This window comes from Melozone crissalis, unplaced genomic scaffold (assembly GCF_028551555.1).
Source record: "Melozone crissalis strain CALT ecotype California unplaced genomic scaffold, PUWL_Pcris_2 ptg000002l_1, whole genome shotgun sequence".
In the NCBI taxonomy this organism is placed as follows: Eukaryota; Metazoa; Chordata; class Aves; order Passeriformes; family Passerellidae; genus Melozone; species Melozone crissalis.
In genome coordinates, this window is record NW_026535780.1 from 7,906,240 (window position 1) to 7,919,993 (window position 13,754).

At 36.9% G+C, this 13,754-nt stretch overlaps 1 protein-coding gene across 7 annotated transcripts in view; it reads right to left on the reverse strand.

The window, feature by feature from the left end:
* Nucleotides 1–997: 997 nt before the first annotated feature.
* The window catches only part of EFR3A (EFR3 homolog A), a 75,070-nt gene continuing 62,313 nt past the window's right edge, over nt 998–13,754 (reverse strand). For 5 of the 7 annotated variants that reach the window (XM_054272977.1, XM_054272896.1, XM_054273142.1 and 2 more), the window contains 5 exons: nt 10,320–10,408; nt 6,952–7,000; nt 5,906–6,009; nt 5,244–5,293; nt 998–2,204 (listed from right to left, as the gene is read on the reverse strand). In XM_054272977.1, the coding sequence (XP_054128952.1) occupies nt 2,087–2,204; nt 5,244–5,293; nt 5,906–6,009; nt 6,952–7,000; nt 10,320–10,408 (410 nt within the window). In that variant the 3' untranslated portion in view covers nt 998–2,086. Of the gene's footprint in view, nt 4,043–5,243; nt 5,294–5,905; nt 6,010–6,951; nt 7,001–10,319; nt 10,409–13,754 lie in introns of all 7 variants that reach the window. The other 2 variants (XM_054272819.1, XM_054272739.1) reach the window with 2 other exon arrangements.

A 13,754-nucleotide genomic window follows, 5' to 3' on the forward strand; every position in this document is an offset into this window, starting at 1 on the left:
CCAAAAGCAGACAACTAATTTATTAACAACTAATCTACAAATATTTCCTACTTCAATATTTTAACTTTTTAATCATTGAATTCTTTGCCTGCCCCATGGGCACCGACACCTTTCATTAGACCAGGTTGCTCAAAGCCCCTTCTAACCTGGCCATGAACACTTTCAGGGATGTGGCAGCCACAGCTTCTGTGGGCAGCCTGTTCCAGTGCCTCACCTCCCTCACAGGAAAGAACTTTCTAACATCTAAAGTTAGATCTAAACACACTCTTTCAATCTGGAGCCATTCTTTCTTGTCTTATCTGCATGCCCTTGCCCAAAGTCCTCTTCAGCTCTCCTGAATCCCCTTTAGGAACTACAAAGTGCTATAAGGTCTCCCCAGAGCCAGGGGAAATCATGTTCCTCCAGGATTAACAGCCCCAACTCTGTCTCCACAGCAGAGATGCTCCAGCCCCTTGATCAACTTTGTGGCCTCCTCTGGAGAAGTGAACATCTTTCTTGTTTTGGGGGCTCCAGAGTGGGATGCAGGAGCTCAGGTGGGGTGTCCCAAGGGCAGAGCAGAGGGGACAATCCCCTCTCCTGCCCTGCTGCCCATGGGGCACTGGGTGCAGCCCAGGACACATTTGGTTTCTGGGCTGCATCCAGAGCTTGTGGCTGGGACTTGCTGAGCTTCTCACCCACCAACATCCCCAAGTCCTCCCCAGGGCTGCTCTCTCTCCATTTTCCTCCCAGCCTGTGTCTGTGCTTGGGATTGCCCTGTCCCCAGGAGCAGGACCCTGCACTTGGCCTTGCTGAACCCCATGAGATTCTCACAGCCCCATCTCTCAAGCCTGTGCAGGTTTAATAGTAAATAAATGTAGCAGTTTAATAATGATGCAATGCTGTAAAATCTGCAAAAAACAAATGGGTGTGCAAACTGAGAGCTATTTTAAATGCTAAAAAATTAGTAATTGACATATAAATTGTGAGCAATAAAAATTAACTGACACCTTAGAAAATATTAATTTTTAAATTTTGGTTTATTTTATTGCTTAAATATAGATTGCACAGTGTGTTCTTACATTTATTGAAACTGGTTCATTACATACAGTACAGAATATATTACCATTGGAACAACAGACAAATTAGCCCTACTCTGGTTTTGGACAACAGGCTATTTCTACCTTTTAGTATGACCATGAATTTATCTTAAAGTGACTCACTACCAAAAGCTATATTTTTTTCAAGATGACAAAATAGGAAAGAGAACCCCAAGCAACAGCTGGAATACATTTAAACTGGGTACCAATTATATCCATTAAGACAGAGTGCTCAGTGTGTTGCAGATAACACAGGGCCAGTTTGCATAAGGAGCTTTTAAGTTCTGCAGCTTGTCTGAAGAACTTAAAGAGAAGTGAAACAAAGCAGCTTTGTACTGTACAACAAACAGCATTCTTAATTCTTTTGGCTTCATTCATTGGCTCATATAACAGTAACTACCAAACCAATACATTTTACAGTCACTCCCATCTCCCATGTGTCTAAAAAGGCCAGAGTGAACCAATTCTCAACTTACAGACTCCTCAGTGAACCAATTCTCAACTTACAGACTCCCTGAATTTCCATAAAGGAAGAAATGAAATACCATGTGAGCACACAGAGTGTTACAAACTCTTCACTCCCTGCACTACACCTGAACAACACCTGCATTTCCCAAACTGAACACTGGAAACACAGAAACCTACCATTACCATAAAGGAAAAATACTTCATTAACAGAACAGAAAATGAAATGCTGAATCTAGTTTTTTCACATGCAGCATTCATGCAACAGAATTCAATCACAGAAACAATCCTGTATTTACAGCACAGTCTCCATACTGCACAAGTGCAAACAGAAGTACATTCTGTATTACTTAAGACTCCTTCTTTTTGTACAAAAGTGCCAAGTGTTATTCTTAAAAAAATGACAGAGTGGGTAGGTTTTTTACATTGTATCCCTATGTTGGATTTACTTTTTAAAAAATTACAGTCTTTATACAGGCCAAAAACTCTTAGTCTTACCTTAAAAAAAAGGAAAAAAAAGTGAAAACTAAAAGCTAGAGTCCTATTTATGTGTAGACTGTGGTCTGATCAGGCTGACACGCTGCAGCAGTAAAAATCACAACGGAATGCTGTAGATAAGGGGTTGTTTCGTCATCCACTAACAGCTGTGATTGCACTGTTAAACTGAAAAGAAGGTCTCAATTACCTTTTGAGCTTTGTGAATGCTTTCTGAAACTCAGCATGTCATCTCATAGGTTTAAGTAGCTGATATTTCTCTATGTCATGCCACATCAGGCCTTTAAACATCGTCCACTACAATACTGGACTACTGTTAAAAAAATTTAAAATCCTTTTTACAATGGGTTTGCAAATGCTCCAGTCAGCAAATTAGCAGGGCCAATAATCCTTCAGAACATGAGTTATGCAATCAAAGATTAATTTAGGTTGGGACTTCTGAAAGTCATCTAAACCAAGTCCCTGCTCAAAGCAGGCCTAACTGAGGTTCAGTTACTTTCTTCATGTTCACTGTTCATCCAAAACACTCAATTAAATGTCTACATTTATTATAGATATTTGAGAGCATTCATTCATGTTTACACTGCCCAGTCAGATTCAGATAAATTAAGGGACTTCAGATTTAATGTTCATGGCATCAATGAATGCTGTTTATCTTTTTTTGCTGGCAGGATTTAGTGAGTCATTAAGACAGCCTTGATGATTATCATCAAATGTCCATGATTTACTTTATCAGTTTTACTTTATTTACATTTGAATAGTATATGCTCAGATACATAAACCTATGAAATTTACCTTAAAGGTTTGAGAAATGAAACAAAAACAAACACAGAGATGCGTCTCTAAAAATGCTTTTGCTTGAAAATATATGTAATAAATTCTTGATCTTTTAATGGTTTCATTGAGTTTACTTTCAATTTCTAAAATATCACTAAAAAGCTGTTATAAACTACAGAGAAATGTCTCACAGAATATAGTTTTAGTATTTATGATTTAAAATGCCCTCAGTTTATTTTCTGCTATACTAAATATATCTCTCCTGTATTTATACTAAAGCAGACAGTAAAATACTACAGTGTTTTCAAAAGTACAGTCTGTAAACCATACATCTTAAGACATGAAATATATTGCACAATTCCGTGCTTCAAGAGGAGATTTCTCCTCTCTTATGCAAAGCTTAAGATTTAACTTTTAGCAAGAAACACAGTACATATACTGGATGTAGCTATCTAAAAAGCATGTTATGTGATGCATCAAAATATACTTAATAAGTGCTCATTAACTCATTCACTGTATTTGAACACATGTAAGGTATTGGTTTTTCCAACCATTCCAAACCAAACAAGTTGAGCAGCTGTGACAGCAGGAACAAGAGGGAGCTCAGGCTGGGCTCCCCTGGTTACACTGAATGAGATGAAGCAAGCCAAAAGCATTCTAGTTTGACAGAGAATTGAGGAGGAGAGGAGTAAAAAAACAAACAAACAAACAACAAAACAACCAACCAAAAAAAAACCAACCAAAAAAAACCAAAAAACCAAACCAAACAAAGGCTTTAATAGGTTTTTCAGTTACAATATCTCAAATTAAAGGAATTTGAAGCAATACAAATTCCTAGAGTAACTGAAATATTTACCTATATGGCAAGACAAGTTTTAAATCTTTTACATGTACTCAAATACGAAAATGAAGAAACATGGTCTGTGAAAAACCTAACTCAAAATATATTACAGAATAAAACAATTCAAGACAGTTTCATGAATTTGGCTAAAATAATCTGTATTTGGCTCATGTCCATCATTATATTAAAGTTAGATACAATAAACAATAAAATTTGAAAACTCATCTTGTTCTTTCTATTGTACTCTACTCTAAATAATGTCCAGCAGACTTCAGAAGACACTTAATACACACAAAGATCTGGAAACTTCATCTCATAGACTGGAACAGAATGGTAATGAGGATGTCCAGCAGTCATGGTCATCGTTCCTGAGGGGCTGGGTGGAGGACTGTGTGAGAAGCACAACCAATATACAGAATTTACACTTACATGGATTGCTTTTATATAAATTTACACACTTACAGGAGAGAAACAAGATTAAACTACCCTCCATATATATACCAACAGTATATAATAAAATAATAAAATACCAACAGCATTTTATCCTAGTCCTCAAATTCTAATTAAATTATCATGCCCTGAGGATTTTTATATTCTTGTCTGCATCATCAATTTCACTGATGTTACAGAACTATCAAAATGCATCTTACTGCTAATAAATGCTATTTATTCTGCATAATGATGTGCACAACTCTCTATAATAACACCATGTACTGCTTGGGGTGGTCAATATCTAATTATTTTCTCAACCAGATGCAGCATTGAGAAAACAACAGCATCCTGCCATACTACTGATGGACACAGAGATACTGTAAGACACAATGACATGGTTTCTGGATATTATCCACTATCAAGAAGATTCAAAGAAGTAAGAAAATCAAAAAGTACTCTTTTTCAGTGTGCTTGTTTTGACTTGGATAATTATTTTTTTACAGTAGCTGATATAGGGCTGTGTTTTGGATTTGTGCTGGCAACAGTGTTGATAACACAGAGATGTTTGTGTTACTGCTGAGCAGAGCTTACACAGAGTCAAGGTCTTTTCTGCTCCTCACACTGCTGGGCCAGGGCATGGGCTGCAGGTGTGCAGGAAGTTGGGGGGGGGACACAAATGGGACAGCTGACCCCAACTGATCCATGGGATACCCCATGTCATATGGTGCCATGCTCAGCAGTAACAGCTTCAAGGAAAGAAGTAGGAAAAAAGGGACATTCAGAGTGATGGCATTTGCCTTCCCAAAGAGATTAGCTGGAAATGGCTGAACACCCGCCTGCCCATGGGAAGTGAATGAATTTCTTATTTTGCTTTGCTAGCATGTGTGACTTTTGCTTTTCCTATTAAATTGTTCTTATCTCAACCATGGTTTTTCTTCTTTTACCCTTCCAATTCTCTTTCTCATCCTGCTGAGGGAAGTGAAGCCAGTGGCTACATGGGGCCTATCAGGGCTAAACCACAGCATTCAGTTACAGCAATTATTTTCTTCCTATTACATGTGTTTGAGAACACTATGACATAACCATCTGAAAACAGCCACAATTCTTTAACAATGATAATTTTTCAGGTATGATGTTCTTCTTGCATAAAGCCTTACCGGATGGTGAGTTCCAGTATCTGTGCCAGTCTATCATGAAGCAAGTTTGCCTAGGGGAAAAAAAAAAGTTAAAAATGCATTAATTACTCCTAGATAATGAACTGGGCTACAATGAGTGTGCCAGGCCACACTCAGGTGAGTGTGTTCCACACTGCCACATGTAAATCTAGGTCACATTTCTTAATTTCCTTTCTCACTGCTGCAAGGATTCTGAGCCTTAAAGATGTATTTGAGATTGGGTGAGCCTGTCCTGGAGTGCCAAGAATTATGGAGCAAATTCTGCTGTTGCAGACAGGAGTTTAACAAACCTGAAATACATTTAGTTATTTAAAATACATAGTGGGTTAAATGCTGTTCCAGTTATCCCAGAATGAAATAGGAATGGACTGTGAACCTGGATTTCAAACAGAGCAAGGAAGAGGAATTAAGGTGGAGAATGTACAAGTTACCCATTACCTTCCAAATGGTCTGGGAACAAACAAAAACACACTTAAAATTACTGGAATCTCCCACCATTGATAGCAGTGGAGACAAACCAAAGAACTGAACTTCTAAGCAAGTAACAGCAGCAGTGACACAACAACTCAAATCACCTTCAGTCAGCACATGCCCACTAATGCCTACACTGATATCCTCAGTGCTAACATTTTGCAGAAACTCACTTTGGTTTCACATTGAGCTGCAATTTCTTCAAATGGTGCTTTTTGGAACTTCTCAATCACAAGACGCCTCTTTTCCTTTTCCTGTTCTTCAAGTCCATTGTTATCTTAAAAGAATAATGAAAAAAAAATAAAGACAAATGCAGTCTTTACCTATGAAGTACAAGAAATATCAAATGTGCACTGCAGAAGGAATAAGGAATGTGCATGAAGTGCAACCATTCTTAAGTGATCAGTCATCTGGCATTGCTCCTAAAGCAAAACACAGATAAAGTTTCAGGGAGATGGTTTGAGGACCCAATTTTTCCCCTTTCTTACTAAGTCTTTAATTAAAAGTAACATCCAGGCTCTATTTTGCTTTATTGCCTGCACTTCTCACTTACTGCACACAGGTTCGGATTCAAGAGGAAACAAGAATCTCCCAGTATCATGCTGACAGGTGGCCAGACTTTTCTTACTGTTCAGAAAATATCTCCTATTCTTAACATCAATGTTTAATCCAGATTTTAAACAGGATTTTGGTAGACTGAAAAGCATTAATTAGCAATTACTTACAGTAATATGAAATAAGGAATTTGGATAATTCTGTGTTCGCACAGCCATGTCACTTGTCAGAAAAATAATCTTTTAAAAAATCTTAGTACTTTAAAATCCACAATGTGTTATTTACAACCTAGGTTTTGAATGCATTGAAGACCCAAAAATATTAATACAGAAAAAATACTTATAAGTTACCTCATAAGTAATCACTCAATGTAAATTGAATATCTTACATTTATAGCTTTGTCTGTACTGCAAATGTAATAGATGACAGACATTTCCAGATGCTTTTCATTCAGCCCCATTAATTTCAGAAAATGAATTCACTAACATTATCAAGGTATCATTTCAGAGATTTAGAAATAAGTAACTGGGGTTCTTAATAAATTTATTAGCTGCAAAGAAAAAAAAAGTAATATTTTATGTTATTCTGGCCTCTCCCTTTTCTTCAGCAATTCCATAGTAATAGTGAACTATGCTGCACAAACACAACTGTAAAAAAGTCTTACCAATGGCTTTCTTCAAAGCTTCAAAGGTGATTTCTTCAGTATTATCAACCTAAACACACAGAAACAAAACTCCTTAATCATCACATATAACATACAAGCTTCTAAAAAATGAAGAATATGATAAACACAGAAGGCCAAAACAGCCAGAACTTTTCTGCCTTACAAGTCTCCAATAACTTCATTTGGACTTTCTGTGACAGGCAACAGAACACTAATTCACATTTTTAGGCCACTGCAGTTAGTGAGGAGATTTTTATCAATTGAGATCACGGAAAACTTTCCAAATTGTACTCAAGATGCTCTATGGCAACATCCTTTATAAATGGATTTGGATTTAGGCAGAGGAGTCCTTTAGGTCAGGAATAAGCTGTAGTGTTTCAGTACTGTAAAATCTCAGTACTGGTTCTTAGGCAGCTGTTGCCAATAACATCAGCTGCTTCCTGAGGCTCGCTGAGTGTTGTCTTGGTTCAGGGCAAATTTGGGAGAGAACCCCCAAAGGGGTTCCTCTAGGAAAGCAGATTCAATTGGCCCAACTCAGCTACCAGAATATGATGCTAAAATGGGAGCTGACAGTGGAGTGCAGAGCAGAGAATGGTTCCTGCTTTAGGTTAACTTGGTACCACGATGGATCCAAATCATTTGGTGCTTACACCATAAACTCCGGAGTTAAAGGGCTCTTCATAATGAGCTATGGCTGATGCACTGAGAAAATCTGTTCATCTGCTGATAGGAATATCCATTTGCTGCTGCAGATGCACTTCACCAGGAATTGCTTGAGGATGCAAAACTACTGAAGTGTTTCAATTTGCTATAGACCTAGTCTCTATACCAGTAAATACAGTTATAGTGAAGCCACCCTCTTGGCATTAGGGGAGAATGTTTAGATGGCAGAACAGTCTTCACCTGAACATAACATGGTTTCTTGGCTTGAATTTCCCCACTTCAATCCTTCCAACATGTGAACAGGCAGCAATTTTATTCTTCCTGATAAACACTAACTCTTTAGAATGGTCAATTATGATTTAAGATAAGGGGTAAGGCAGCAAAAAGTTCCTTTATTTCATTAGGAAGATTATGGTTCTTTCAATTTTTTAATTTATTGGCTTGAACTGCTGTTAAGGGAAAAGGAAGTAGCTGTTTCCTTTTTACATGAGTTATTTCATGAGCTGCAGCTGTAAATTATATTTTTCTAACAGGTTTTAATTAATAAGCATGTATTCTCTACCACTAAAGAAATAAAAATTAATAAATAATTTTTTGACAAATATTTGTGGATATGGCTACAGATCCAGAGTATCCAGGTTCTGAAATCATCTTTTATACAACTCACATTTGGTAAATGTTAGCTGTTTATGGCTGCCTTTCATAGTGCTAGTTAACCTCCACATTAGTTGCTGATATTACCCAGAATTATACTTGGTTAATTAATACCCCAGAAGCACAACCTGCATTTACAAGTGCTTTCACCTTATGAATGGAGATAACTATGGAATAACTCACCTTCCTGAACAAGATTCACTAACAGACTTGGCACCACAAAAAAACTTTGAGTCTCCTGACAGAAGAATTGCATTTGCATTTTATAAAATAACAGCTATTTTATGCATAAACAGTCTTCTATCTCAGTGCAGAAATGATATCATACATCATTATGTCCTAAAACTTCCATTAATGAAGTAGCTAATCCTCTCAATCATAAAGATTTATACTTGGGTTTTTTTTTCAATTGAGTTCTGCTGATGGTTATGGATTGCTATACTGACTAATCTACACAGCAAGAAAACCAAATTTCATATACAGATATGAAGGTGCAGTCAGCTAACTGGAAAATTCTGTTTTATCCACTGCCTTGTAAACAAAGCTCATAAAGCAAGTAAAGGAGGAATACTTTGCTTCCTCTGTTCCTGATGAATAAAATTCACATTTTTAAGAGATAAAAAGGAATTCACTATCTAAGACACTGGACTACATTAAGATCACATTAAGCTGAGAATCCATAAAAAGATTTTATCTACAACCACTACATCCACTTCAAAATAGTCTATGTATCAGTGCTTGACATAACATCAGCACAACTTGAAATCTGAAATGGAAACTTCTTTCATTTAACTCTACTTACAAGGGAGTTGTTCAATCACACATAAACACATTTAATGAGTGATTTTAAAAAAGAATACTTATGTCAAACAGCCTCAGTCCTGTGAGGAGCATTTACTAGCTTCAAAAAGTTAGAGATCTGATTGTCTCATTTTTCAAATACCTTTTTATTCTTTCTACTTTTATCTGTATCCTTGCTAAAGCACAAAAGCAAGAAGTGAACACAAAAGATCATCTGAGGTATACTGAGCACAAAGCAGAAAGGAATAATAATAGTAATAACAGTAATAATAACAATAATAATGTTAACATATCACTTCTGTCTAAAGTAAAGCTTGCTCCTTTGCTATAGCTTAATACTGAATTTTTAACTAACACTCAGGTTGATTCAGTCCACACATTTTGCTTTGTGTCTCCAGGCAAGTTGTGCTTGAAGATGTCAAAAGTAGGAACCATCTGTACCTCATCTGAGGTACACACACCTCCATTTCAACAGCTCATCTCCACTGCAGTAGAAATCTACTTAATAAAAATCGGCAGAACCTTGAAAAATATCCAGTAGAAGTAGAAATTTATTTTAAGAAATATTTCAAATGAAGTGTCAAACGATGGGGGATAATTTTAATTATAATATGGTCTTCCTAAGGGATAATTAATATCAGCTCCTGTACCCTACATATGAACTTTTTGTTGCTACTTTATACTTCCTGTGCTGCATGTCAAACTCCTCTGGAGAGGAACAGTGACACAGGTGCACACAGCCTGCCCAGTCCTCACTCAGAGACTGCAGGTCTCCACCAGGCTTCTGTTTCTCTAGGCTTGTATCTCACAGCCCCAGGCTGCTGAACAAGTCTCTCAAATACTTCAAATGATACAGGGATACAGATGCTGAAATTTATTGTATCCCTCAAAAGGCAAAGAAAACATTTTAGAATATCTACTCATAAAATGCCAGTTGTTCAGCATGTAAATAAATGTGTTGCTACGCCATAATCTGTAAAAACTGTAGTGACAAATACTCGAACCTTTTAAACAATAAGATCTTTACTTTTATGTTTAATTTTTATTTATTTATATTTTCTATTTATTTATTCAATAAGAGTGTCTTTGACAACACATTTCTGCAAATTCACAACTTAAAAAAACAAATCCCCCAAAATGTTTAACATTGCTAGAATAATCAGGTACTTGACTTCCTGGGAATACTTCAATTACATTCCCCCCTCCCTCCAGTCAGGATGCTGCTGTAAAATAATCTGTGATTTTCATACCTTATCCTCTACGCCGCAGCCAGACAGAATATCCACCTGAAGAGACACTGTGTCCACAATACTCTTCCTCCTGGAGAGTCTGTCCTCATCTAGCATAAGGAGAAATTATTTCACTTTTTGCATAACACTCTTGAAACAGGTTCGGTCAAATTTCTACCCATTAGATGCAGATTTATTTCCATATGCCTGTTTAACCCAAATCATCTATTTTATCATTTGAACTGTGAAAAATGATACATTTAGAGTTACTGCTCTAAATTACTAAATATGAAGAAAAATAACCTTTTCATAGTCCCTCCCTCCTCTTATTACAGATCTTTTCAACTTTCCCTTGAAAGTCCAGAATTTTAAAAACTGATGTCTTATTCAAATGCATAATAATAATAGAGCACATGATGATACACAGCTCTAAAATCCTTTACAAAAGCCTGCCTTTTTTTTTAATTGTGAAATTGAAATATTAATGTCTTAATTTTAAGGTATTCTGAAACAGAAAAGGGCTTATGGAATACGATTCATTGACAGAAGAAACAAAGATTTCTGAATCGAAATGAACAACAATCCTTCCTTATTCTTGTTGCTACAAGTACCATATTCAGCAAGTCTAAAAATCTACTGGGTGAAAAAAAATTCTCTCCATTTCTCACTTCCTACAAATATTATAGCAGGTCCAGCTGGCCTAAAAAGTTGTCAGAATAAGACCAACTGTGCTGATACTAAAAGAAGCAAAACAATTTAATTAATGCATAAGGAGATTATGATCAAATGATCCATCATGATGGAATCTCCTTCTGTGACTGCAGTCCTAGGACATTGCACCACTAGTGTTTTCTCATTTTTGACATTTAAAATATTAACAAAAGATTCTCATGAACAGTAAAAATACATTTTAAGACTTGTCACAAAGATCCTCTGACAAACAGACACTTGAGTGGCCTGACTTCTGTGTGTGTCATTTCCAAAATCATGAATTGCAATGTCACATTTTAGATCTTAGCAAAGATCAAGCCATTTGGACCTTGATATTATTATCTGGTGACTTGCACTGCACAGTTAGAAGCAGCTACAGGCACTTGATACTAAAAAAAAAGAGAAGAACTGCAAAACACCCCCATGACAAGGCAATTTATGCTGGTTCTTCTGCAACCTTTGTTTAAACCACTTCTAGCCAAGCAAAGTGCTTTTGCAGTGCAAATATTGAGCATGAACAAACAGAATTCATTCCAGCAGAGCTGAACATGCTTAGCTTTTAAAAACCAAGAAATAACTTTCAGAAGTCACATAAATGAAATGTCATTTTAAGATCAAGAGGCAGTGAAAGAACAAGATTAGTGAAAAACACCTGAATTCTACCAATATTTGCCAGGTTCTCAGACACCCTAAGCATTTGAAATGGCATTCTGAAGGATTTACTGAATTTTTAATTCCTGATGGCTCACTGGTACATGACCCAATACACTCCAAATCTGAGGAAGGCACCTCAGCCTGCAAGAGAAAACACCCAACAAAACCACATCTCTGCTGCCATCTTGCTGCTCTCTCTAGAACTGACACACAAACACCAGGAGATACATTTCAGGAACTATTTTGGACAGAATTCATTTTTGTAATGGATGCCTCACTAAACTTGCATATGAAATATGCCTATTTATCTCTAATTTCAACATATTAAGTGGGTAAAAAATTGTGACAATTACCATTTTTTTCTGTTATAAAATACAGTGTTCATCCACACACATGAAGGAGCCCAGGGGCTCAAGGACAGTGATGGAGCCCCACTGGCCCAGCCCCTGCCAAGGCTGTCCCAGAAGCCATGGCCCCATTGCCTGGGCAATGGGAGCAGCTCTGTGTGTCACCTCACTGACCAAGGTGGGCTCCATCACTTCTGACAAGGGACAATGGCTTTAAACTGAAAGAGGGTAGATTTAGATTAAATATTAGGAAGAAATTCTTTCCCATGAGGGTGCTGAGGCACTGGCACAGGCTGCCCAGAGAAGCTGTGGCTGCCCCATCCCTGGCAGTGTCCAAGGCCAGGTTTGATGAAGCTTTGAACAATCTGGGATAGTGAAGGTGTCCCCTGCCCATGGCAAGGGCTTGGAACAAGATGACCTTTAAGGTGCCTCTTTTCCTGGGTGAGGGACTCTGTTCTTTGTGCAGTCATTATCTTGAATGGCCAGTGATTAAGATGAATCATCATTCTTTGAACAACTGAGAGCTTCTTCCAACTTTCTACAGGTTTTGTAATGTCACTCAAAGAGGTAATTAGTACCATCACAAAAATGATACCTATGATTCTAGTACCTGCTCAGGAAAACAAAACAGGAAACTACTTTTTGGTAGAGTACAAAATCATGAGCAAACACAACAGCAAACCCCACAGCAGCTAACATTGCTACAGGCAGGTCAAAGGGAGACACAAAAAAAAGCATAAGGAAACACTAAATCCACTAAGTACAACACAATTTCTGGCCTAAAGCTCTTTAGGCCTTCTAAAGCATTTTTTGACTGCACATCCTATAGGGACACACCACAGGGCAGGAGAGCAGGCTGACCTACAGCTCATTTTTACCTTTTGACTTGTGTTTGCATTTATGAGGTTTTTTGCCTGATGGAAATAGAGTCAAATTAAATATATATATATATATATATATATATGTAAGTATATGTAGACAAAAAATGACTGAAGACTTTTAAATTAGTTTTCTCCCTCAAGTAAGAAAGAGAAACAGGTATAAAAATTTGCAAATACGAAAGTGTTTCTAGTTGTTAAGAAGTATCAAGACATGAAACAAAGACAAGATGAGAAAATTATGTTCTATAAGTCATTGTTAGGCATCATAACACTGATATTTGGAAATAGAAATAATTAGGATGAAATATTGCCTGGCATTTTGGTTCAACCCTAGGTTTCACAGGAATATACAAAAAAAGGGATTGTTTCTTTATTAAGATTAATGATCTCTTTTGAAACACTACATTCTAGCTAATCTTAATAGCAGAAATGTAACATTTCATTGCTGTAAAAAAAGAAAAGCTTAGGAATTACAAAATATTCACTTGGTCCTGATTCAGTTAAATGAAAAGCTTGGGAAGCTCAATATTCCACAGGATCAGAGATTGATGAACTTAACTGGCTACGGCAACAGTCAAGAAACAAGTTTTGGTTGCTGCTCTTTATAAAAAAATGACAAAATCCCTGAACCCATCTGATTCACATTTACTAAGGATTAAATATGGCAATTTCTCATCACCTGCAGAGGCAGTTAATCACACTTGCAGCTAAACTCAATTAATGTTGATGTCAGAACTTGCGTCTCTTCCTGTGTGGGAACGCATTTTTAGCAAAGTGTACAAGAAAATCTTACTAAGGTCATTTGGGTACAAATATATCTGAGCTTCTAGAAGAGGCTTAACATAAATTTCAAACCAGGCTAT